At 39.8% G+C, this 26,400-nt stretch overlaps 1 protein-coding gene across 7 annotated transcripts in view; it reads left to right on the top strand.

The window, feature by feature from the left end:
• Plekhg1 (pleckstrin homology and RhoGEF domain containing G1) overlaps window positions 1-26,400 on the top strand; it is a 256,733-nt gene that overhangs the window by 78,875 nt on the left and 151,458 nt on the right. Inside the window, exon 3 of one of the 7 annotated variants that reach the window (XM_087193455.1) lies at window positions 15,099-15,213. The exons of the other annotated variants lie outside the window; for them this stretch is intronic. Within the exon in view, the coding sequence (XP_087049581.1) occupies window positions 15,207-15,213 (7 nt within the window). The 5' untranslated portion in view covers window positions 15,099-15,206. The remainder of the gene's footprint in view (window positions 1-15,098; window positions 15,214-26,400) is intronic. 7 annotated transcript variants of the gene reach the window in all.

Below are 26,400 nucleotides of genomic sequence, written 5' to 3'. Positions count from 1 at the left end.
GACATCATGAAAATGTTTTTTGAAAATATATAAAGATTGAAAGTATTACACAAACTAAATATAGTAGTCACAAAAAGTACAGCACAGAATTACATTATACAGATTTGACTGCTCCTAGGCATTTGGCATCTCTTTTCCATGAAAAAACTATCTCCAGAAAGTTTACATGTCTGACACTGAGTTGGAGCTAAGACACCTTTTTTGGAGGGGGAGGTTCTCATTGTAGAACCTTCAGTTGTAGCTGTTGAAGGGTGCAAGGGGTTCCAGCTATTCTTGGGAAAAGAGGATATCATTTTTTTTTGTTTGGCATTGGATCAGGTATCGCTGTTTCCTTCCTCATTTCCTCTTTTTGGAATGGGAATGTCTGTCCTATGCTTGTCCCAATTCTGTGTTTTAGAAGGGCTGTTCATTATACTTTTTAAAGAAAGTACTTGTAGGGGCTGGAAGGTGTGGTTCAGTGGTTAGAATTCTTGCTTGGCATGTGTGAGGCCTGGGGTTTGATCCCCAGAAATGCAAAAACCAAAAACAAAAGAAGTTCTTGTTTTCTCATGAAGGGATGTCCTTCAGAAGGAGGAACTAGCACATGTCCCTGTCTTTGGCATTGAGAGTTAGGAATTTTGGTAACAGATCTCTGTGGGAGACAAGGAGGGGGAAGAGGGCTTCATGGTTCAGTAACTCTGGAATTTAGGCAAAGTCAATTGCTTTTTCCGCAGGGTCTTTTTTCTGCACTGCCCTGAACTGCATGTCTTCAACAAGAAAGTGTCATAGGCCAGGTTTGCCCAGATTTTTAAACACAGAATACCTCTGTCCACACTCCAACCCCCAGCACTGCCTTCTTGCTTCTTAATCTATTCCTGTGTTGTTCTGTGGAAAATGGTTTGTTAACAGCAGATTTCAGATCAAGCATGGGAAAAACAAGGGGCACGGGCACAGAATTAGGCCACAGGAAGAAATGTAGATGAATTGGAGCAGCTACCTATTCATGTTGGAGAAGCCAGGAGAAAGGACATTTGGAGGACAAAGCTCTACAGCATAGCTCCATGCACTGAGCCTGGCTGACCAGTGCTGGAGCCAGCCCTCTTGGGTGCTGTCTGCAAAGCCCTCACCTCACACTCTCCCCTCTGACTGACCTCGATGTTCCATGTGGAAAATGTATGAGGCATCTTGAAGCACTTAGCTAAACCACAGGTTCCAGGACCAGTGAAGGATGACATTCCATCATCACAAATTCTAATGTGGAGAATGTTTCCCTTTGTACTTAAATTTCCCCTGGCCTAATAATCTTTGATAAATCCTGATGGATTCCGTATGCAACACGTATGTAGAACCAATTAGCATAAGTTGTTATTGATAACATGATACAAGTGACCTGTTCAGGGCTCATCATGAACTCCTTTATGTAAAACACACAGCTAAGTATTGTGAGGGCTACCAAGGCAAGGAAGCCTCTGCCCTTGGGGAGCTCATGAGAGTCTGAGAGGGGAACACAGGTCAGCAGATAACCTTTCTATGAAGCCAGCGGGTGATCAAAAAATTAGAGATTAATGAGAAACCCGGAGTACATGAGAAATGAACATCAAAGATGTTAGGGCACGCCCTACTGAGGTCCCGAGTCGCTCAGAACAAGCCAAATCAGCCCACGCCCCGGCAACAATCCACTGGACCCCCCACCACCCGCTCCTCTGCACAGCCACCTGGTTCCACACTACAGAGACGCAGAGGACACCGGATGACCAGACCACGGTACTGAGTCCCGCTGCTCCCGGCCCAGAGGCAGGGGCTTCTGAGCCACCATCCCACTGCTTCTGGTCCAGAGGAAGGGGCTTCCAGGCCACCATCCCTCCCGCTGCCCCCAGGCCAGAGGAAAGGGCTTTTGGGCCACCTTCTGTCCCGCTGCTCCTGGCCCAGAGGAAGGGGCTTCCAGGCCACCATCCCTCCCACCACTCCTGGCCCAGTGATAGGGGCTTCTGAGCCACCATCCCACTGCTCCTGGACCAGAGGAAGGGTCTTCCCGGCCACCATCCCTCCTGCTGCTCCCAGCCCACAGGAAAGCGCTTTTGGGCCACCATCCTTACCACTGCTCCCGGCCCCTGTCCCACCTCTCCCAGCTCAGAGGAGGTAATCCGTGCAGTCGCTAACAGCCCACCCACCCCCCCGTCGAAATGAGAAAACACATAAATAAGTCTCAAAACCAGACTTCCAGATCACCTACAGCAACCCCAAAGGAAAAGGAAATGGAACACTCTGATATTCAACCACCTGGACCCACTGAACTGGAAAAAAAGGGGATCTGGAAAAACTGAAATCAGAAATAATTTCTCAGATAACAGGAGAAATTGTGCCCCTAGTGCAAGACATGATTAATAAATCTACAGAGGAGCTCAGGAACATGATGGAATCCCAACATAGGAAACAAATGGAATCCATAAAACAGATACAAATAGATTTCCAGGACATGAAAAACTCCATTGAAAGTCTACACAGCAGAATGAGCCAATGTGAGGACAGAATTTCAGATATAGAAGATCAGATTGCAATTAGTGACCAGGACAAGAAAAATTGCTTCAAAATTCTAAGGGAACGTGAGAAATCAATCCAGCAGCTGCTAGATGATGCAAAGAAGAATAACATAAGACTGATTGGGCTCAGTGAAGACACAGGAGAGAGTGGAGATGACATAAAAAATCTCTTCACAGAAATAATGGCAGAAAACTTCCCAAGCAGGGGAAAAGAGCTTAACATACAGATAAGTGAGGCATATAGGACTCCAAATAGCCTTGATCCAAAAAAATCTACACATAGGCATATAATTGTTAAGATTCCAGAAACACAACAGAAGAACAAAGTTCTACAAGCAGTCAGAGAAAAGAAACAAATCACATACAAAGGAAAGCCCATCAGAATCACAGCAGACTTCTCAACACAAACCATCAAGGCAAGAAGAGCTTGGAGTGACATATTCCAAGCCCTAAAAGAAAACAGCCTCCAACCCAGATTGATGTACCCTGCAAAACTATCTTTCAAAATGGATGGAGAAATAAGATACTTTCATGACAAAGAGCACCTTAGGAACTTCGTGAATACCAAACCAGCACTCCAAAGAATTTTACACAATATCCTAGGAACAGACATTGAGGATCACAACCCCAGGAAGCAAAGCAAAATGAACCCATTGGGCACGACAAGGAATTAAATGTAAAGGGGGAGAACCCAACAAAAAGAAAGAGTCATGGCAATGACAAGTCAACGTTTCAGTTATAACCATCAAAGTTAATGGTCTCAATTCACCAATCAAAAGAAATAGACTGGCAGAGTGGGTCAAGAAGCAAAATCCAACAATATGCTGCATACAAGAAACACACTTCATTCAAAAGGAAACTCATAGACTGAAAGTTAAAGGGTGGAAAACAATACTCCATGCGACAAGAACCCGAAAAAAAGCAGGAGTAGCTATCTTCCTTGCAGATCAAGTAGATTTCAAACCAACACTGATTAAGAGAGACAAAGAAGGACACTACATCCTTGTAAAGGGAAGAATCCAAGAGGAAGAGATGACAATCATAAATATCTATGCACCAAACACTAGTGCACCCAACTATATAAAACAAATACTAATGGACATGAAAAGTCATATATGCACTAATACAATTGTAGCGGGGGACCGCAGCACCCCACTGTCACAAATAGATACATCAACTAGACTAAAAATAAGTAATGAAATACTAGAACTCAATCGAACTCTTGAACAAATGAACTTAACAGATGTTTACAGAGTCTTCCACCCCACAAAATCAGAATACACATTCTTCTCACCTGCACATGGGTCATTCTCTGAAACAGACCACATACTCACATGTGTTAAACAGAACATGTTTAAGTAAGTGCAAAGGAATTGAGGTTATCCCCTGTATATTATCAGACCATAGTGCAATGAAATTGGAGATCCATAGCAAAAGAAACTCAAAAAATTTCATAAACGCGTGGAAATTGAACAACACACTTCTGAATAACCAGTGGGTCACAGAGGAAATTAAAGAAGAAATCAGACAGTTCCTTCAGTTAAATGACAATGACAATACAACATATCGGAATCTGTGGGACACAATGAAAGCAGTCTTATGAGGGAAAGTCATAGCAGTGAATACGCATATTAGGAAAACAGAACAAGCCCAGTTAAACAACCTGATACTGAACCTCAAGCTTCTAGAAAAAGAAGAGCGGGACAACCCCAAAGCTCATACAAGGGAGGAAATTATAAGGATCAGAGGAGAAATCAGTGCAATGGAGACTAAGAGAACAATACAAAAAATCAATGAAGCCAAGAGTTGGTTCTTGGAAAGAATCAACAAAATTGACAAACCTTTAGCCAACCTTGTCAGAAAAAGGAAAGAAAAGGCCCAAATCCATGCAATTAGGAATGAAAAGGGTGAAATTACAACGGACCTAGCAGAAATCCAGAGGATCATCAATACCTACTTCCAGAACCTATACGCCAATAAGATGGACAACACAGAAGAAATGGACAGATTCCTAGATACATATGAATTACCAAAGTCTAACGAAGAAGACCTAAAAATTCTGAACAACCCAATATCAACCAATGAAATTGAAAATGTAATTAAAAACTTATCAACTAAGAAAAGCCCAGGCCCTGATGGCTTCACTGCTGAATTCTACAAGACATTTAGAGAGGAACTGCTGCCACTACTGTTTAAACTCTTCAGTGAAATTGAAAGGGAAGCAGTACTCCCAAATTCATTCCTGGAAGCAACCATCACCTTGATCCCCAAAGCAGAGAAAGACCCAACCGAAAAAGAGAACTACAGGCCAATCTCACTAATGAACATAGATGCAAAAGTCCTTAATAAGATACTGGCAAATAGAATGCAGAAGATCGTCAAGACGATCATACACCCTGATCAAGTGGGATTCATCCCAGGGATGCAGGGATGGTTCAATATACACAAATCAATCAATATAATACACTATATCAATAGAGCCAAGGACAAAAACCATATGATTATCTCCATAGATGCAGAAAAAGCATTTGACAAAATCCAACATGCATTTATGATACAAACCCTCCAAAAAATTGGAATAGATGTTCTCTACCTCAAACTGATAGAAGCCATCTATGAAAAACAGCCAATATCATACTAAATGGTTAAAAACTGAAATCCTTCACACTAAAATCAGGAACAAGACAAGGATGTCGACTATCACCGCTCTTGTTCAATATAGTTCTGGAAACATTAACCACGGCAATTAGACAAGAGTAAGAAATAAAAGGAATAAAGATAGGTAATGAAGAAGTCAAATTGTCATTATTTGCAGATGACATGATACTCTATATAGAAGACCCCAAGAACTTCACCAAAAGTCTTCTAGACTTAATAACCAAATTCAGTCAAGTAGCTGGTTATAAGGTCAACACACAAAAATCAATAGCTTTCCTCTACACCAATGACAGACTCACTGAGAGAGAAATAGGGCAAATAATTCCTTTCACAATAGCATCCAAAAAACTGAAATACCTAGGAATCAACCTAACGAAATGAATCAAAGACCTCTTCTCTGAAAACTATGGCACTCTGAAAAAAGAGATTGAAGATGATATCAAAAAATAGACAGACATCCCCTGTTCCTGGGTAGGAAGGATTAATATAGTGCAAATGGCCATACTTCCAAAACTGCTATATAGATTTAATGCAATTCCAATTGAGATCCTAGCAGCATACTTCATGGACTTGAGAAAACAATCCAAAAATTCATTTGGAACAAGAAGAGACCCAGAATAGCAAAAGCAATTCTAGGTAACAGAGACATGGCAGGGGGTATCACAATCCCCAACCTGCAACTCTACTACAAAGCTACTGTGAGAAAAACAGCATGGTACTGGCAAAGAAACAGACTTGAAGACCAGTGGAACAGATTAGAAGATGCAGAAACAATGCCAGACACACTCAGCCATCTCATCTTCGATAAAGGAGCCAAACACCCTCACTGGAGGAAAGATAGCCTCTTTAATAAATGGTGCTGGAAAAATTGGGCTTCAACTTGCCAAAGATTAAAACTAGACCTATATCTCTCACCCTGCACTAAACTAAAATCAAAATGGATTAAAGATCTAAATATTCAAATAGAAACTCTGAACCAGTTGGAACAGAGGTTAGGTAGAACCCTTGAAGACATCGGTGTAGGAAAAGATTTTATGAACAAAACCTCAGTTGCCTGTGAACTAGCACAAACAATCAACAAGTAGGATCTCTTCTTATTAAAAGGCTTCTGCACAGCAAGAGAAACCACCAGCAGTGTGAAGAGACAACCCACAATATGGGAAAAAATCTTCACCTGCTCTTTCTCAGACAAAGGTCTACTATCTCAAATCTATAAAGAACTTAAAAAGATCAGACCTCCCAAATTTAAAGACCCAATCTGAAAATGGGCATCTGAAATGAACAGACATTTCTCAGACAAAGAAGTAGAAATAGCAAATAAATACATGAAACAATGTTCAACATCACTGGTCATTGGAGAGTTGCAAATGAAAACAAGGCTGAGATTCCACTTCACTCCAGAAAGAATGGCTGCTATCATGAAATCAACCAATAACAAATGCTGGCGGGGCTGTGGGGGAAGAGGAACCCTGCTCCACTGCTGGTGGGAGTGTAGACTGGTGCAACCACTGTGGAAATCAGTATGGAGATACCTCAAAGAACTAGGACTGGAAGTCCCATTTGACCCTGCTATTCCACTGCTGGGGATCTTCCCCAAAGAATTAAAAGAATCATACCACAGTGATATATGTGCACCCATGTTCATAGCAGCACAGTTTGTGATCGCTAAAACTTGGAAACAGCCCAAATGCCCATCTACTGGAGACTGGATAAAGAAAATGTGGGTTTTTAAATAAAATATAGTACTACTCAGGCATAAGAAATGAGAAATTAGAGACATTTATAGCTAAGTGGATGCACATCGAGGCGATACTCTTAAGTGAGATAAATAAGACACATGTATAAATACTGAATAGTTTCTCTGGTGTGAGAAACTGAAAGTGTAAATAAGGACTAAAATGTATAATAGGTAATGTGAAATAGGAAGAAAAGGAGCAAAGGGGAAGGAAGTGGGAGGGCTAGGGGAAAGGATAGAAGGGAATGGAATTAATATGAGAAAATGGAAAAATAGGAACAAAATCTTTGTAAATAGGGAGGACTGGAGGGGTTGAAGGGAGGGCTGGGCAAGGGTGAAAAATAAGAACCAAGAGAGACTATGTAAAGGTGCAAATTTCCAATGATGAATGTCATTATATTGTATACCTAAAATGTGCCAATGATTAGAATGAATAATCGATACTGTAAAATAGGAAGAAAAGGTCCAAAGGGCTAGGGGTAGTGGGAGGGGCAGGGGAAAGGAAAAAAGGGAAAGGAAAAATGCTGAGAAATGGAAAAAATGGAAATAAAGTCTTTGTAAATAGGGAAGGGTGGAGGGGGTGAAGGGAGGGCTAGGAATGGGGAAAAAATAAGAACCAAGATGCATCATGTAAAGGTACAATTCCCAATGAGAAATGTAATTGTGTTGTATACCTACAATGTACCAATAAAAGAATTTAATAGAAAAAAATTATACACCAAAAAAAAAAAAAAACCCTTCTCCAGTGCTGCCCAACTCTGCCTGGGCCACCAAGGGAAGAGAAGGAACATGGAAGGGACCCTGAGCCTCAGTGAGATCTGAGTGGGGAGGAGCGGTGGTCCAATCGAGAGGTAAAATTTAGATTTGGACCTGCCTGGTCATAACGTGCAGTAGGCACAGCTGTGTCCACAGCATCCTATACTCGGGAGGCTGCCAGGGCAGCCTCCTACTTGCCAGAGAGATGCAGTGTTTGATGAGCTTGTCCTTGTAAGTAAATGTGAATAAAAACCTAGGGAATCTTCTCCAAATGTCATCAGGAAGCAGAGACCAGAGACCTAACACTGGGGGAAGGACTAGGGTGAGGTGGGGTGGGAAAAAAAAAAAGATGTTAGAAAGGTGATAGGAAGCAACAGACTTCACAAATAAAATTGTGTACTTGTGAATGTGCTGTGTCTTTGGAAATTGTGCTTATTTTTTGTTGTAGGATACGGAGATACCAATTCAATAAAAATTGTTTATTATTCAAACCATCAGTATTCTTATTTCACTTCTTTACTTGCTCTTTCTGAAAGTGCTGTTTTAGAGCTCTCATTATGACAGTGGGTTGTCAGTTTTTTCTTTTAGTTCCATCTGTATTCCCTTGATATGTTTCCAAACTATATTTTGGGTACAGATTGAAATATTGTTCATTTGTTATATAGCTAGATGCAAGACCATTGTATTTTAAAAACCTGGTAGAATATCATACTTCCATGAAATACGGTGTGAAATACGGTTTTGTATTTTTTACATCTGTAACTCATGGTGGATTTGGATAGACTTCTCCTGGGCTTGATAGGTGACCATGCAAATCATTGCAGAAGGGCCATCACCTAAAATGCCAAAAAAACCAGATACATTCGGTGGTGCTAGATCTTCTCTCAGCAGCTATAGGTAATGATGAATCGGGTGCCTGGGAGCAGACAGTTAACATTTGAGAAACTTGAAAGGCACTGGACTACATTCTCCAAGCCTAAATCAGTAAAACAAAATTACCTGTCCTGGTGTTAGAGAAGCAAAGCCTGCACTCATGGTGAATGAACTAAAGCCAGTGTCACTCCTGTCTCACTAAAGATTACAGCCAGCCCCATTTCAGTTGAGTTTTTCAGGGTATACATGCTTTTAGAAATCAGGCTTCGTTGCCTTACCCCATCTTGCCTTTTTCTACCCTAAGGAAAGTTTGTTTTCCTCATGATGGAAGAGACAGATGGTGAGGTGAACAGACAGATTTGGAACCGGCTTGATGTTCAGGCCAGGGGTAAGGAGTGGGAAGGGGCAAGGAGCGAGATGTCCAACTTGGCTTGGAAGGGATGAGAGTACACAAAAACACCTTCATTCCCACCAACAGGAGAGTTAGGACACAGAGTTGCTTGTAAGAGTAAGTAGTCCTGGCGGTGACTGGAAAGTCCCCATTGAAAACACCCAGCAAAGGGTTAGAAATGAGACAAGGAAGAGGGGACCAGAGAAAGATAACTTGCCGACTATTTGACTAAGAGCCTCATTGCTATACTAGTCCACCTATGAGAACATGTGACATTGCGAAAATCCATTTGTTTTAATGAGTGCAGTTTAGACATCAAAGGACTACATAAAATATTCCAACATTTTAAGAAACCAGTCCCCACATTTTTAAGACATAGAATATAAAAAGAAAATACTCAATATAGGGTTAATATCAGTTGCTACCCCATGTCTTTTGAGCATAAAACATGATTGCTTTAATAACCCTCCTTAATACTAAAAAGTTGTCATCACCAATGTAATCTTCATTCTAATCCTTTTTATTTTGTTTTTTGTTTTGTTTTGTTTTCTCGTGCTGAGGATAGAACCAAGGATCCTCACTTGCTAGACAGGCACTCTCGCACTGAATAACAAACCAGCACCTTTACTAGTGATTTTTGAAGGAGTTTGTTATATAAATACCTAAATTCAACTCCAACTTCAGCATCTTCTTTGCTGCCAGGGGAGGCGTTTATAGCCCAGCCAAGCTGTAACACTGTACATTCCTATTAGGACTGGATTTTTTTCTCTCTCTGGTTTCTACCATTAGGAACCCCCTGGTCATTCCATCCACCAGCCTGGGCTACGCCAAGTGCAAAATTAAGTATGTCAGGTATCTGGTCTGAAATTCACAAAGATGCATTATTTCTTGCTCTATAAGAAGGTACCATTGAAAAAAAAAAGGGTTAAAAAAAAGGTACCATCTATTTTTTAAATTTTTAAAAAGTCTTTATATCAGCAGTTCTAAAAAGTGGTTTTGGAGCCAAGCCTGGTGGCACACACCTGTAATTCCAGTACTCTGCTAGGCTGAAGCAGGAAGATCACAAGTTCAAGTCTTACCTGGGCAATTTAGTGAATCAATGGGACCTTGTCTCAAAACATTGTTTTAATTTTTTAAAAGGGCTGGGGATGTGGCTCTGTCCTCTGTACCACAAAGAGAGGGAGAGGGAGAAAGAGGTTTGGGTACCACTAGAATGCCTTTGATTTGGGAGGTCAGTGTGAGAGGAACATAAATGGAGTCTGGGGTCAGCTAGACCAGGATGTGAATCACTGCTTACCTCCTTACAGGAGACCTCAGGCAGATTATTTGCCACCCTTGTCCCAAAAGCCTGATGATAAACTGACCTACAATTAGTGGCAGGTATTAGAGAGCATGTGCACTGTGCCTGCTGTGGTGCCCGCCACTTGGCAGGCTTCAAACGGAGCTACAGAGCTGAAGTGGGATCATGATGTTATCTAGGCCTCATCTAGCCTTTTAAACTCAGTTCAGATTCTTTCACCTTTTCAAATTACTCCTACCTGATTTATATTTCTCTTCTTCTAAGTGGCGATATCAATTAGCCTAGGAACCATTCATTTAGCAGTTTTAATTATACATTGCTTCTTGATGCTGCTTTGGGATCTTACAAATCCTTCTGCAGTGTCTGCTTGGCTGCTTTTCCCCAGTTCTGCCCATTCCTGCCCTCAGGAATGTAAGCAATTCAAAGGCAGAGGCAAGGTCTTATGTGTGGCATGAAGCCTGATGCCTTGTTTATAACCATTTTGGGCACATAAAATTTATTTTAAGATTCTAGATTTTTCCCAAGATATTATGATCTGTAAATGTTTAACATCCTTGTATAGGTGTCAGAGGTCTATATGCATAAAGCTCTTGTAGGAACTCTACCAACAATTATGAAAGGTGTATTTACTTACATTGTTCTACATTCAGGGACTCTTTAAAATAAAAAAATATACAGTATGCAATATGAAAAATTAAGAAATCTCACATGCACTCATAAGATATCAGTAAGCCAGAGAGTTTGAAGGCAATGCCTACCTGATGCAAGATGGATGAGCCCCAATTTTTTTGTTCATTATGGTAATTCTAACTATGAAGAATATTGCAGAATAAAATTTAAAACTCCCAAGAAGCTTTACTAGCCAGTATTTCTGATAAAACTTGACTTTTTTTTTTCTTTTTTTTTTGGTACTGGGGATTGAACTTGGGTCTTTGTGCTTGCGGGGCAGGCTGCAGAACCACTGAGCTAAATCCCCGGCCCCTAAAACTAACTTTTTAAACTCTGGACAATCTTAAAACAGGTGTGTGTACAAACATGTTTTTTCTTGGAATAACTCTAAATCTGTGTTTTCATTATTATTATTTTCCGAGCTTAGTATTTGTTCTCAGGTGGATTTTCATCTTTGCCTCTTCCATACAGACAACACACAGCACCACCCCTGTGTCTCTCCTTGGGAGATTCCAGCGGGGAGGACGATGCTGGAAAAACACACTTGAGGAGGTGTCAGAGACAGTACATCTAGACATAAAAATGTGGTCGTACTTTTAAACTGAAACAGTACTTTCGTTCATTGTGGGCTCCTTTATTTACACCTCATGTTCAGAACCAGTTTTTAAAACTCCACACTGTACTTTATTTTTATAATTCAAACTTAAGTTTTGAGGCTCTCCTCTTAAGTAACATAGGGATTGGCAAAACAGAAATCATTTGAGACGAATCCCAGATAACTTCCACTGCTGTAGGATGCGCTGCACCCTGAAATCTCGTTTCCCTGCATTTGCAAAAAGTCTGTTTCTAACTAAAACACATGCTACTGATTTTAACAATATTTGGCATATGTAGAAAGAGTAAGCCTTTAAAGAATATAGACATCCCCTTGATCTGCCAGGCCTAACATTGCTAATTGAACATGTGGCACAAGGTCCCCCAGAGGAGCTCTTCCTGGGGATTGGTGTTCTTTCCCGTTGGGGTCAAGAAGGAGAGTGAATAACTGGAAACCAAATTTCTCAGCTGTGGAGAGCAGTCCTGTGAATATTTTGCTTAGAGACCTCAGACTCGCTCATCCTGCCTGTGTGCTTAACATTAAAAATTAAAACATTTTAAAGAATATTTGAATAATCAACACCGAAATTCTGCAGGAAAAGACTGAGAGTTAACTAGTAAGTATTCAGTTAGTATAACCATGTGTACACACTGCATATATTAGGGCCAGCCAGTCTTCAGTTTAAGCAAGGGTTGTTTTCTAAGTTCATTTGAAAAACATCTGGGAATGTATTCTTTCCTCATGAGATATAAAGCAGTGGTGGAACGAGATGTCCTCAGACAAACAGAGCCTGCTTAACATACACTGTAAGACGTCCTCAGGCAAACAGAGGCTGCTTAACATACACTGTAACTAAATTGTAAGTAGGGCCATGAGGCAGTCCAGTTCCTATTACTAATATGCTTTCCCCTTGTTCCTGTAAACAATTGAAATTCCAACATTTGTAAATTTCCCGAAACTAGAGAATGTGGCGTGAACATTATTTATTAGGCCATGTATCTTGATAATGGAACTAAGAGTTATGTACATTAGCTATGAAACTACAGTAATTTAGAAATGTATAACCCATATAAAATGATTTAGGAAAACTTCGTCTACATATCAGAGCAGTAATAGAAGCACAGTTCAACTGTATACTTTAAAGGTTCACATATATTTATATGTGTTCTGGTTTTAATTTTAAAACTTTAAGACCCAAGCATTCTTATTTTGTGGCAAAAGCTTAGGTGAAATGCTTTGAAATAACAATAAGATAGAGCTTGGAATCCTGAAAGGAAGAGGCAGAAATAGTACAGATGGCGGCCTGTTAGATCATTCCTCTTAGGGAGAAAATGGAGAAGTAAACAAACAGAGGAGTGTTTCATGCATGGCATGGTGGTCTGGCTCTCTCCTTACATCCTTACAGTTTGGATCTTGAGTTTCTCCTGAAAGCCCAGGCAGTAAAGGCTTGCTACTCCTAGGAAAGTGCTACTAAGGCGTAAGTAGAATCTCTAAGAGGTGGGGCCTAATGATAAGTCTTTAGGTCATTGGGAGCATGGCTGTGATGGGGATAATGGGACCCCTGCCTCTTCCTCTTTCTCTGTCTTGTTTCTGAGCCAGAAGGTGAGCGATTTGTTCCCCCACATGCTTTTACCATCATGTGCTGCCTCACCACTGGGCCAAAAGCAGGAAGGCCAACTGACCATGGACTGGAACTTCTGAAACTGTGAGCCAAAATAGACCATTCTCCTTGATTAGTTGGTTATGTCAGATATTTGTAATAGCACATGGCCTAAGGTGAGTATTTGCAAGTTATGAATAATATTAGGTTGAAAAGAGAGAGGTTGAGGAACTCTTTCCCTTTCCCTGCTCCTAACAACTCTTAATCTTCTCCATCATGGTTACCTTCTGGAATTCTAGGTAGATTCATTTGTAAAAGCATTGATAACCTTTGGTTAGACCCCACATTTGAGGACCATTTTGGGTTAAAAAGCATTTATAAGTAGGACTAGGAATCACACACACACACACACACACACACACACACACACCATTGGAACACTTTTTTTGTGTGTAGAAATAAACAACCATTTACCAAGAATCTTTTCAAACATCTTCGATTTAAAAATTCATTCTACCTATGCATGTTGGGTTAAGTAAACATAGAAGAGAATTGCTGGATCCTCAGTGGGGAACTTAGGTTTTTTTCCCCTTTTTAGGTTTTTTTACTACTTTGTATACCTAGAGATGGTCTCAACTATGTATTTTAGACGAAAAATTGAAATGTAAAGCTTTCCATGTTTTATGATATTTTTTATGAACAGAGCTTTCCTATCTGAGAAAGTTTAACCACCTATAAAAATGATGATAGTCATGGGATTACTTTAGAGTACAAAAAACAGATGGTCAGAGATTCATTGACACGACCTGCTGATTTGCTAGGAGATATTGAATGCATCAATTTATTTTTATTCTTACATGATTCATCTTACTGCTCTAAAAGACAGCCAAAAAAAACCATTTTCTTCTAATTATTTCTAACATCTTCTCAGAAGTTCATTAAAACCCACCATTAAAAAATCATCCATGCTTTTGGAGCATTGATTTTAAACATCAAGTGTTTATATTTACATAGAATTAATTCTTCCCACATGCACACCAGATTTTGGCCTTACAGGCAAGCTGTTTAGTTTTGCTCATTCTTGTATTTAGTTGGCCATGCATATCTGTGTTCCATCTCCATGTTATCTACTGCAGATCAAAAATATTTTTTAGAAAAATTGCATGTGTGCTGGGCATACATACACTTATTTTTCTTGTCATTCCCTAAACAATACAGAATAACAACTATTTACATAGCATTTACATTGTATTAGATATTATAAATAATGTAGAAATGGTTTACAGAATATGGGAGGATTGCATAGGTAATATGCAAATACTGTGCCATTTTATGTAAGGGACTTGAGCATCCTTGGAATTCAGGATTCTTAGGGGTTGTCCAGTAAGTGGGCTAAATGTTGACCCTAACCCTGCATCCTTTGATTCAGGAAAATGTGGCTACAAGTGAACCATTTAAAGCAAATGACATGTATTCTGCATCTTAGATTTATGGTACATTGAAAACTTATATCCTAAAATATTTTTAACAAGTCAGTGTATGTTCAAGAAGAACGAACTAGGGATATGTAAGGCAGTTTCTATCCCAATATTCAAAGCAATTCATGTTTATATCTTTTGTCCCATATCTCCGGTCTTCAAACTTTTACTTATACTTTATCAAAGAGAATGTTTTCATCTGTAATAGTGACTCTTACTCAAATTTGGTAAAACAAAAAGAAAGTTCTAAACTACTCTTGAGGGAAAATGGCCCTGAAGATTCATTGATTCAGTGACTCACAAACATCAAGGACTCATTTTTTGCTCCTCTTTCTCCACATCCTCCGCTAAATGGTCTCGAGAAGGCCAAGGAACACAAATATGGTATCAGATTCCCTTGTCCATAGGCACCAGGAGAGAGTCTCTCTGAGCCATTTATCCAAGAACCTTCTCCCAGACTGTGGAGACTTTTGCATCATGGAGGCAGTAATGGTACTAAGAATGCCATGTCCTGATTGGCTTAGGTTCATCACATCTGCCTGCAGACCTGGGGTTATGACTATGTGCAGAAGGGATGAGGAGGTAGATACCTCAATAAAACAAGCTGTCAGCAAAGAAAAAGGAGATAACTGATGCCAAGTAAGTACTAACAGTGCCAGTTAAATTGAGGTCATTGTGCTCAGTTGTTACATTCTTTTTCCTTTTTCTGTTACTACCCAAAGTATTTTTATTGCTATATTACCAATGGATTGTGGGGCATTGTTTTTATTTCTAAATAAAACACAGTTCTGAATGTAAGCGGTCAGCTCCTAGCTCTTATCCTGACCTGCTTTTGCAGGTTCTTCTTCCTTCCATGAAGTTTCTTGAGTTATTTCTTGGCACTTCGGTATGGAGGCATGTTTCCTGGTGTCATCCTCATCTGATCTAAGGTGCTAAGGTCTCCTTGACTGGAAGGTGTCCCCAGCTTTCCAGCTGACCCTGCATCCAGAATCACTCATGTGGAGAGGCTGGCTCAGGCCAAGTCATTAGGAGCTTTGTTACTTGGAGGATGTGCTAGAGTCATGCTATATTATGTGAAGATTTAGGAAGATCCTTATCTTGAGAGCTTGCATAGAGTTTCTAGCAGAGTAGCACAGTTACTTGTATACCCTTGACCGAGGAAATGGTCCTCCTCTATTGGGGATGGTCATCCTCTTCAACCAAGTGTGCAACTTTGGGAGGGATGCACATGGAGCGGTGAGGGAGAAAGGGGTCACCCACCTAGCTAGCCAGATCAGCCTAATCAACCCTGGCGATCAATGGGGTGACATGTTACAGCCAGATCACCCTCACATCCAGGAAGAGCCTTCTCTTGCAGGCATTTTTAAGTAAAAATCACTGTTCCCCATTCCTCTATCCTTAGTATTCAGACACAGGCTGTGGGGACAGAGATAAGGGACAGTAGACCTGTAATGGAACTGTTGAGGATGGCTTTCAGCTTCTGGGCAGGATGGCCAGGTGGAACCAAGTTGTAACCAGGACAGACTTCTTGTGGTATTTAGTGCATCCTGAGATAAATTGAGCAACATCCACAAATTGGGAACATAATTGTCCTTTATGATACTATACCTAGGAAAAAGTGTGAGCCAGACTCCAGATTTTGAGTCTGAGCTCAGAATGATTTAGAACACAATTTGATTGGAGGTGCAAGTTACTTAAGTAAGTTGTAGAAATACGTTATAGTGCTTTGTGCTACTGTTGCTGGAGTACAAAATTCCTTGTTTTACTCTTTTTTATATCATTAGAAGAAAAGGCTTTGGGGAAAAAATAGAGCTTCCTTCCTGCCTTTCAAGGCTTTAGTGCTTTGATTTAGTCATTGAGGTTGAGGCTGGGCAAGGGGTTTTCCTCCTGCTGGATCATTTTTCTTGATTCCTTGAATGCACACACAGAGGCCATAGAGTGGCCTTAGCTGTAAAATTGGTGGTAAAAGTCTCAGCTGGTTCTGCCATTTCTTCTTTTTTTTATTATTTTATTTTATTGGTACATTTTAGGTATACAATATAACGACATTCAAGCATTGGAAATTTGTACCTTTACACAATCTCTCTTGGTTCTTATTTTTTCCCCCTTCCCCTGCCCTCCCTTCAACCCCTCCATCCCTCTCTATTTACAAAGACTTTGTTTCCATTTTTTCATTTTCTCACATTAATTCCATTCCCTTCTTTCTTTTCCCCTACCCCTCCCACTTCCCCTTACCCTTTGCCCCTTTGCTTCCTATTTCACATTATCTATTATACCTTTTACTCCTTATTTACACTTTCAGTTTCTCACACTAGAGAAACTATTCAGTATTTACACGTGTGTCCTATTTACTTCATTTCAGAGTATCACCTCAGTGTGCATCCATTTAGCAATAAATGTCTCTAATTTCTTATTTTTTATGGCTGAGTAGTACTCCGTTTAATATTAAAAAACCACATTTTCTTGATCCAGTCTCCAGTTGATGGGCATTTGGGCTGTTTCCAAGTTTTAGCTGTTACAAACTGTGCTCATATGAACATGGCTACACATATATCACTGTGGTATGACTCTTTTAATTCTTTGGGGAAGATACCCAGCAGGGGAACAACTGGGACAAATGGGACTTCCAATCCTAGTTCTTTGAGATATCTCCATACTGATTTCCACAGCAGATCCACCAGTCTACACTCCCACCAGCAGTGGAACAGGGTTCCTCTTTCCCCACAGCCCCACCAGCATTTATTGTTGGTTGATATCTTGATAGCAGCCATTCTTTCTGGAGTGAGGTGGAATGTCAGTGTTGTTTTCATTTGCATCTCTCGAATGACAAGTGATGTTGAACATTTTTTCATATGTTTATTTGCCAGTACTACTTCTTTGTCTGAGAGAGGTCTGTTCATTTCAGATGAACATTTTTGGATTGGGTCTTTAAATTTGGGAGGTCTGATTTTTTTAAGTTCTTTATAGATTCGAGATAGTAGACCTTTGTCTGAGGGACAGCTGGTGAAAATATTTTCCCACATTGTAGGTTGTCTCTTCACACTGCTGGTGGTTTCTCTTGCTGTGCAGAAGCTTTTTAGTAAGAAGAGATCCCACTTGTTGATTGTTTGTGCTAGTTCACGGGCAACTGAGTTATTGTTCATAAAATCTTTGCCTACCCCGATGTCTTCAAGAGTTCTACCTAACCTCTCTTCCAGCCAGTTCACGGTCCTGTTTTAATATTTAGATCTTTAATCCATTTTGATTTTAGTTTAATGCATAGTGAGAGATATAGGTCTAGTTGTAGCCTTTGGCAAGTTGAAACCCAGTTTCTCCAGCACCATTTATTAAAAAGGCTATCTTTCCTCCAGTGAGGGTGTTTGGCTCCTTTGTTGAAGAAGTGGTGGCTAAGTGTGTCTGGAGTTGTTTCTTCCTCTTCTAATCTGTTCCACTAGTCCTCAGGTCTGTTTCTTTGCCAGTACCATGCTGTTTTTATCACAGTAGCTTTGTAGTATAGTTTCAAGTTGGGGGTTGTGATACCCCCTGCCATATCTCTGTTCCCTAGAATTGCTTATGCTATTTTATGTCTCTTCTTCTTCCAAATGAATTTTTGCATTGTTTTCTCAAGGTCCATGAAGTATGCTGCTGGAATTTCAATTGAGATTGCATTGAATCTATATAGCAGTTTGGGAAGTATGGCCATTTTCACTATGTTGAGTCTTCCTACCCAGGAACAAGGAATGTCCTTCCATTTTCTGACACCATCTTCAATCTCTCTTTTCAGAGTGTAATAGTTTTCAGAGAAGAAGTCTTTGATTTCTTTTGTTAGGTTGATTCCTAGGTATTTCAGTGTTTTGGATGCTATTGTGAAAGGAATTGTTTGCCCTATTTCTCTCTCAGTGAGTCTGTTGTTTGTGTAGAGGAAAGTTATTGATTTTTGTGTGTTGACCTTGTATCTAGCTACTTTACTGAATTTGGTTAAGTCTGGAAGACTTTTGGTGGCATTCTTGGGGTCTTCTGTAGAGAGGATCATGTCATCTGCAAGTAATGACAATTTGACTCCTTCCTTTCCTATCTTTATTCATTTTATTTCTTTCTCTTGTATAATTACTGTGGCTAATGTTTCCAAAAGTATATTGAACAGGAGTGGTGATAGTGGACATCCTTGTCTTGTTTCTGATTTTAGTGTGAAGGATTTCAGTTTTTGACCATTTAGTATGATATTGGCTATTGGTTTTTCATAGGTGGCTTTTATCATGTTGAGGTAGAGAACGTCTATTCCAGTTTTTTGTAGGCTTTTTATCATAAATGCATGTTGGATTTTGTCAAATGCTTTTTCTGCATCTATTGAGATGATCCCATGGTTTTTGTCCTTGGCTCTATTGATATAGTGTATTACATTGACTGATTTGTGTATGTTGAACCATCCCTGCATCCCTGGGATAAATCCCACTTGGTGAGGGTGTATGATCTTCTTGACCATCTTCTGCATTCTATTTGCCAGTATCTTAGTAAGGATTTTTGCATCTATGTTCATTAGTGAGATTGGCCTATAGTTCTCTTTTTCGATTGGGTCTTTCTCTGCTTTGGGGATCAAGGTGATGCTTGCTTCCAGGAATGAATTCAGGAGTATTGCTTCCCTTTCAATTTCATTGAAGAGTTTAAACAGTAGTGGCAGCAGTTCCTCTCTAAATGTCTTCTAGAATTCAGCAGTGAAGCCATCAGGACCCAGGCTTTTCTTAGTTGGTAAGTTTTTATTTACATTTTCAATTTTATTGATTGATATTGGGTTGTTTAGAATTTTTAGATCTTCTTCATTCAACTTTGGTAATTCATATGTATCTAGAAATTTGTCCATTTTTTTCTGTGTTTTCCATCTTATTGGTGTATAGGTTCTCAAAGTAGGTATTGATGATCCTCTGGATTTCTGTTGGGTCCATTGTAATTTCATCCTTTTCATTCCTAATTGAATGGATTTGGGCCTTTTCTTTCCTTTTTCTTATAAGGTTGGCTAAGGGTTTGTCAATTTTGTTGATTCTTTCAAAGAAGCAACTCTTGGCTTCATTGATTTTTTGTATTGTTCTCTTAGTCTCCATTGCATTGATTTCTGCCCTGATCTTTACAATTTCCTCCCTTGTATGAGCTTTGGGGTTGTCCTGCTCTTTGTTTTCTAGAAGCTTGAGGTTCAGCATCCAGTTGTTTAATTGGGCTTGCTCTGTTTTCCTGAGTATTCAGTGCTATGAATTTCCCTCATAAGACTGCTTTCATTGTGTCCCATAGATTCCAATATGTTGTATTGTCATTGTCATTTAATTGAAGGAACTGTCTGATTTCTTCTTTAATTTCCTCTGTGACCCATTGGTTATTCAGAAGTGTATTGTTCAATTTCCATGTGTTTATGAAGTTGTTGGACTTTCTTTTGCTATGGATCTCCAATTTCATTGCACTATGGTCTGATAATATACAGGGGATAACTTCAATTCCTTTGCACTTACGTAAATATGTTCTATGAGCGAGTATGTGATTTATTTTGGAGAATGACCTGTATGCAGCTGGAAAGAATGTGTGTTCTGATTTTGTGGGGTGGAAGACTCTGTAAACATCTGTTAAGTTCATTTGTTCAAGAGTTTGATTGAGTTCTAGTATTTCATTGCTTGTTTTTTCTCTAGTTGATCTATCTATTTGTGACAATGTGGTATTGCGGTCCCCCACTACTTTTGTATTAGTGCTTATATGATTTTTCATGTCTGTTAGTATTTGTTTTATATAGTTGGGTGCACTAGTGTTTGGTGCATAGATATTTATGATTGTCCTCTCTTTCTGTTGGATTGTTCCCTTTACAAGGATGTAGTGTCCTTCTTTGTCTCTCTTAGTCAGTGTGGGTTTGAAATCCACTGGGTCTACAAAGAGGACAGCAACTCCTGCTTTTTTTTGGCTTCCCTTAGCATGGAGTATTGTTTTCCACCCTTTAACTTTCAGTGTATGAGTTTCTTTTTGAATTGTGTGTTTCTTGTATGTAGCATATTGTTGGGTCTTGCTTCTTGACCCATTCTGCCAGTTTATTTCTTTTGATTGGTGAGTTGAGACCATTAACTGTTGGTTATAACGGATGCATATTGACTTATCATTGCCATGACTTTTTCTTTTTGTTGGATTCTCCCCCTTTGCTTTTAATTTCTTAGCATGCTTGGTGGAGCTTCCTTGGGTTGTGATCCTCATTGTCTTTTCCTAGGATTTTGTCTAAAATTTTTTGGAGTGCTGGTTTGGTGTTCCTGAAGTTGCTAGGTGCTCTTTGTCATGAAAGTATCTTATTTCTCCATCAATTTTGAAAGATAGTTTTGCAGGGTACATCAATCTGAGTTGGAGGCTGTTTTCCTTTAGGGCTTGCAATACTTTAATCCAACCTCTTCTTGCCCTGATGGTTTGTGTTGAGAAGTCTGCTGTGATTCTGATGGGCTTTCCTTCATATGTGATTTTCTTTTCTCTAACTGCTTGTAGAACTTTGTTCTTCTGTTGTGTTTCTGGAATCTTAACAATTATATGCCTATGTGTAGATTTTTTTTTTATCAAGACTAGTTGAAGTCCTAGATGCCTCACTTATCTGTATGTCAAGCTCTTTTCCCCTGCTTGGGAAGTTTTCTGCCATCACTTCTGTGAACAGTTTTTTTATGTCATCTGCACTCTCTCCTGTTTCTTCATTGACTCCTGTCAGTCTTATGTTATTCTTCTTTGCATCGTGTAGCAGCTGCTGGTTTGATTTCTCATAGTCCCTTACAATTTTAAAGCAATTTTTCTTTTCCTGGTCACTAATTGTAATCTTATCTTCTATATCTGAAATTCTGCCCTCACCTTGGCTGGCTCATTCTGCTGCATAGACTTTCAGTGGAGTTTTTAATGTCCTGGAAATCTGTTTGCATCTGTTTTATGGATTCCATTATTTTCCTATGTTGAGATTCCATCATGTTGCTTAGCTCCTCTATTTTTTTAATCTGTGTCCTCTCTAGATTTATTAATCATGTCTTGCACTGTGGGCACAATCTGTGCTGTTATCTGAGAAATTATTTCTATTTCTTTTTTTCCAGATCCTGTTTTGTTACTAGTTCAGGGAGTCCAGGTGGTTGAGTGTCAGAGTCTTCCACCTCATTTCCCTTTGGGATTGCTGTAGATGATCTGGAAGTCTGATTCTGTGGCTTGTTTACCTATCTTCTCATTTTGACGGGAACGGGGGGGCCCATGCTCACCTCCTCTGTGCTGGGAGTGGTGGTATGTTGGCCTGGAAGCTTCCTGCTCTGCGCTAGGAGCTGTGACACATCAAGCTGGAAGCCTCCTCTGGGAATTCGTAGGGGTTTCAGTCCATAGTTGGCTGGCTCGAAGGCGAGGTGGTATGTCAGAGAGGCATTGCATAGCAGGTAGGAGGCATCCTGGCATTTGTTCTTTTATTCCTCGAGGTTTGGCAAAGCAGGGAAGTCGATTGAGTTAGTGTGAGGAGCCCCACTCTAGGGCTCTGAGAGTAAGAGGAAAGCTCAGGTAAGGCTGAAAGACACTATAAAGTATAAACCTGGCCTCAGTATGCCTGTCTGTCCATGATGGGGCCTTGTTTTCACCTCCCATGCCGGACCATTATCCAGTAGGTAGTCAGCATCTCCTTCCTTTCTGTCCTAATCTGATATGCTCTCATTTGAACTAAAATTTCTCATTACAAGAGCAAAAGTGTTGCAGTAGACTATTATACTTCCTTCTGACTTATTGCCTCACCCCAGAAGTACTCTGGACAAAAAAGGCAAGTTATATGAATATAATGCAGTTTCCTGAACAAGATGTATTAAAAGGGTGTCAGATGTTCCATTTTCCACCATTCCATAGATTTGTGGTTGTCTGAAGTTAGCCAATACATTCAGGTTGGAACAGTGCCCAGTGAAAAGTGTTTAGGAGAAGGGTAAACTTTGCCTGCCTCTCATCAAGCTGGGCTCATTATAAGGTAACACAAGCTTCTAGCTTCACCAGCTTCCACTGTCTCTCTCTGGCTGTGTCATCCCAGACACCCTCTGTTTCAGCCACTTTGATCCATTAGCTGCTAACCTGCATCAGTCTGTCATCTTGGGCAAGATCCTACATTCCAGACGACTGGTGAGCCTATGGTCTCTCCCTCACAGCAGCTACACCAAGGTGTTCATTTTAGACACAGAACAGACCTAGTCCTAAATATTTCATGTTATCAGTGAGAAAAAATGAGGACCAAAGAGAGTTGGTGATGCCACCAGTGTGTACAGCAGGCTTACGTCAGAAACTGAACTGGAATCAAGGTAGCCCCTCTCACCTAGGACAGTTACGATCAAAAAACTGCATTTATAAGGTTATTTTCTCCACAAATGGAACAGTGGGACACACGCACACCACATATTATTTAATGGTGAGAAATAAAAAGGATAAGTTATTTAAAATTGATTGACTAAATCAGTCTGTTTGGAGCTTAGGATGCCAAGCATTCAAATCCTATAACATGAAAATAATAAGCTAAATTTGTATCATATATTAAAGCTAGATTTGTATCACCTTTGGTTACCTGCTACTAAGATTTCAGGGTTTTAGCATTCCCAAAATGTTCCATCACCAGTGTTTTTAAATCTTGTGGCGGGGCGGGGCAGGGGGGGGTGGTTGTACCGGGGATCGAACTCAGGACCAAACTCAGGACCTTGCACTTTGGAGGCAGGCTCTGGAACCACTGAGCTAAATCCCCGGCCCTAAATCTTGTAATTTTGTAGTCTTGATTTTTGAAAAGGAATTTTCACTCTTGACTTATTGGATAGTCTTTGACTAAAGGCTAATGCTTGGAAGACGGTTTTTATTAGCTTTTCAATCAAGTCATGTGTTTTCAACAAATGGGTAACAGACAGTATTATGTTGTCTTAATTCTACAGTAAAATGGAGTTTGAGACAAAATGAATTTCTGTTTGTTACACACAATGCAACTTTATAAAGTATCTTGAAAATTAGTCTGAAGCAAGAATCCAGTGACAAACTCCTATGGTCTACTAATTTCCCTTGTTTATAATAATCTCTTTTCTTATTTGAAACAGATGTATCTAGACAATATACTTTATTAATAAATAATAAATAAGTTAATTAATTAAGAGTTAATAAATTCTGCATTGAATTTGCATTAACATTTCCTAGGGAAAAAAATATAACCTGTTTTCCCTCTCACAGCCTGTCCATTGATATGGCATTTTTAGAGAAGCTGATTCAGAAGTCTAGAAACAAAGGAAGCAATGAAAAGCAGAAAAGATTGTGCCTTAGACCTACAGGGCCTGGTAACCCACCAGCAATAAGTAAACTACTTCTGTCTTACTGTAGATGCTGTTAGTTCCTTGAAAATCTTTCCCAGTAGGCAGGTAGAAAAGTGCCCCAGACCTCTTGTCTATTTGTGAGATACAAAGAGCAGAAGTATTTGAAGATGGACTAGGCTAACAAGGATGCCTAAAATGCTTACAGGAATGTAAAAGTGGACATCGACTCAGGAAGTCTAGTATCTCTTTTTTCAGCGGGTTGCGTTGGGTGTGAGAGCTTCCTGTGAGTTAGGGAAGGCTCCCTGTGCCCACGTGCTGCTGTGCCCCAGGGCCAAGGCATATCCTGAAGGAGAACCTGGCTGGCGTTTCTATCTGCCGAGATGGAAAACATTGGCTGCACTACCTGTAACTTTTGCCAAAAAAAAAAAAAATTATCATGGGAGCTTTCAACAACCAGAACACCGTCGAAACAAAGTTCACAGTGATTTGTTTCTTTATAACTCCGTCAAATACTCTTCGCTTCCTTGTAGTCCAGTTCCCCCCAAAAAATTACGGTTTTCTTGGCAAGCTGATAGTTCCTTTTGTAAGTGTCTAGATTTTATGTGCTCATGTGATGTTTTGAGCTCATCCACAATAAAGGTTAATGGTCCAGTTGAGAAATTGTATTCATATTAAGCGTAGTTTCTATTCCTGGGAAGTCTAAGGCAATTCTTAAGCACTAAACTGTTCTTTGATCTGTTAGGACACAGAGGTTTCCATGGCATCAGCGGGCAGATGACCAAACAAGAGCTCAGCATTCCAGTCAGCTGGGTTCAGGCTTCTACACCAGGCCTGACCTGAAATACAAGCACAAAAGACTTTAAAATCAGAATGCCTTATATACAGTTATGGAAATAAGTTGATCATTAAGGGGAAGAATGTATCCCAGCAACTTGGGAGGCTGAGCCAGGAGGATCACAAGTTTCAATCAGCCAGGGCAATTTAACAAGAACCTGTTGGGGGGTGGGGGGGTTATTAGGGATTGAACCCAGACCCTTCACACTTAGCTACATCGCAAGCCCTTTTTACATTTTTTATTTTGATTACAAGATCTCACTAAGTTGCTAGAGGCTTGGCTTGAACTTGCAGTCTTGTTCAGGCCTGGCTTGAATTTGTAATCCTCCTGCCTCAGCTTCCCAGAGTGCTGGTGTAAAAATATTTTTTTGAAAAGGACTGGGAATATAACTCACTGGTAGAGTGCTTGCCTGGCATGTGTTAGAACCTGGGTTTGATACTCAGCACTGAAAAAAAATAGGAGAAAAAATGACTTTTGCCTAGACAGAGGTCAAAGAGGTTTTGGAAATGGCCTCTGATTTCTACAGAGGACGTTCTCTGATCAAATTTGATGCCTGATTCCTTGACGGCTACATCTGTTGGGACCCAGAGGTTTTGATCCAAGAGAGGAGAGAGCTAATATAAAATCATAAGGCACTCGCTGGGGTTACATTTTTGCCTAAATTATTTTCAATACCTTATTGATGTCAAAGTTACTTGAACTATTTATTTAGTCCTTTCAGCAACATCCTGTGACGCTATATAAAGAATGACTCTTGGACTTTAAACATGTTCTTACCGAAAGTGTTCATCATGTTGCCAGGACTCTAACTCAGATTTTGATCCTAACATGTATTTCTCATTTCCTTTTGAAACCATTCATGGGATAACTGGAGGATTTTTCATTTAAGGCAAACAGTGGCTTTATTAATTTTTACCTCTCTTCCTCAATGAGATGGTTATTTATTTTTCTTCCTAAGTCCCATGGATTTTGAGAGGAGAAAAATATTGATGTTCACATGTATTTTCACTGTACTTATGTTTTCAAAGCAAATAAACAATGAGGAATCAATTTTCAAAAATCAGTAATATTGGGGATTTTTTCCTAATAAAAAATCAGTTTAAGTGAATTTTTTTCATAGCCTCGTGCTTTTCTTTTATTGACTTTATAAGGAATATGACTCATTTCATCATATTCAAAGATGAGAAGGGAAAATTTGGGGGTTTTAGTAAGAAATAACCCTAAGAGCAGGGCAAAGAGCTGGATAAATCATCCAGAAGGACACCACTGAGACTTCCAGCAGGGCCATTACTTGCTGCTGCGTATAGCATGTGGCACCTTCATGTGCCACCTGATGCTGACCACAGGTCTGTGAGTGACACCCCCTGGATTTGTGCCAGCACATCAAGTCAGAGGACTAAGGGCAAAAGAAGCACCTTTGCATTTATTTTAATTTTATTTTTTTAGTACATGTTTGTAATACCTGAAGTTTACATTTATCTTAGGGTGTAGATGCATTTACATAACACCCCTTGATTCTCTTTCCCTTTCTCTACCCACTTCCCTGCCTCTAATTCCCCTTTCCCCATTTTCATTATTATTGTTGCTATTTTTAATTCATGTTTATCGCATATAATGTTTACATTCATTGTGGGTATTTGACACATGTACGTGACACATCTTAAATCTTTTTGCTTCTCCTTCCCTTCCCCCTCGGTCTCCTGGAGCCCTTCTCATTTGTAAAAG

This window comes from Heterocephalus glaber, unplaced genomic scaffold (genome assembly GCF_053883595.1).
Source record: "Heterocephalus glaber isolate CG9 unplaced genomic scaffold, H.glaber_assembly_v1.0 deba00001593, whole genome shotgun sequence".
NCBI classification, from domain to species: domain Eukaryota; kingdom Metazoa; phylum Chordata; class Mammalia; order Rodentia; family Bathyergidae; genus Heterocephalus; species Heterocephalus glaber.
The sequence above is the reverse complement of the archived record's forward strand: the minus strand, read 5'-3'. Positions and strand labels throughout refer to the sequence as shown.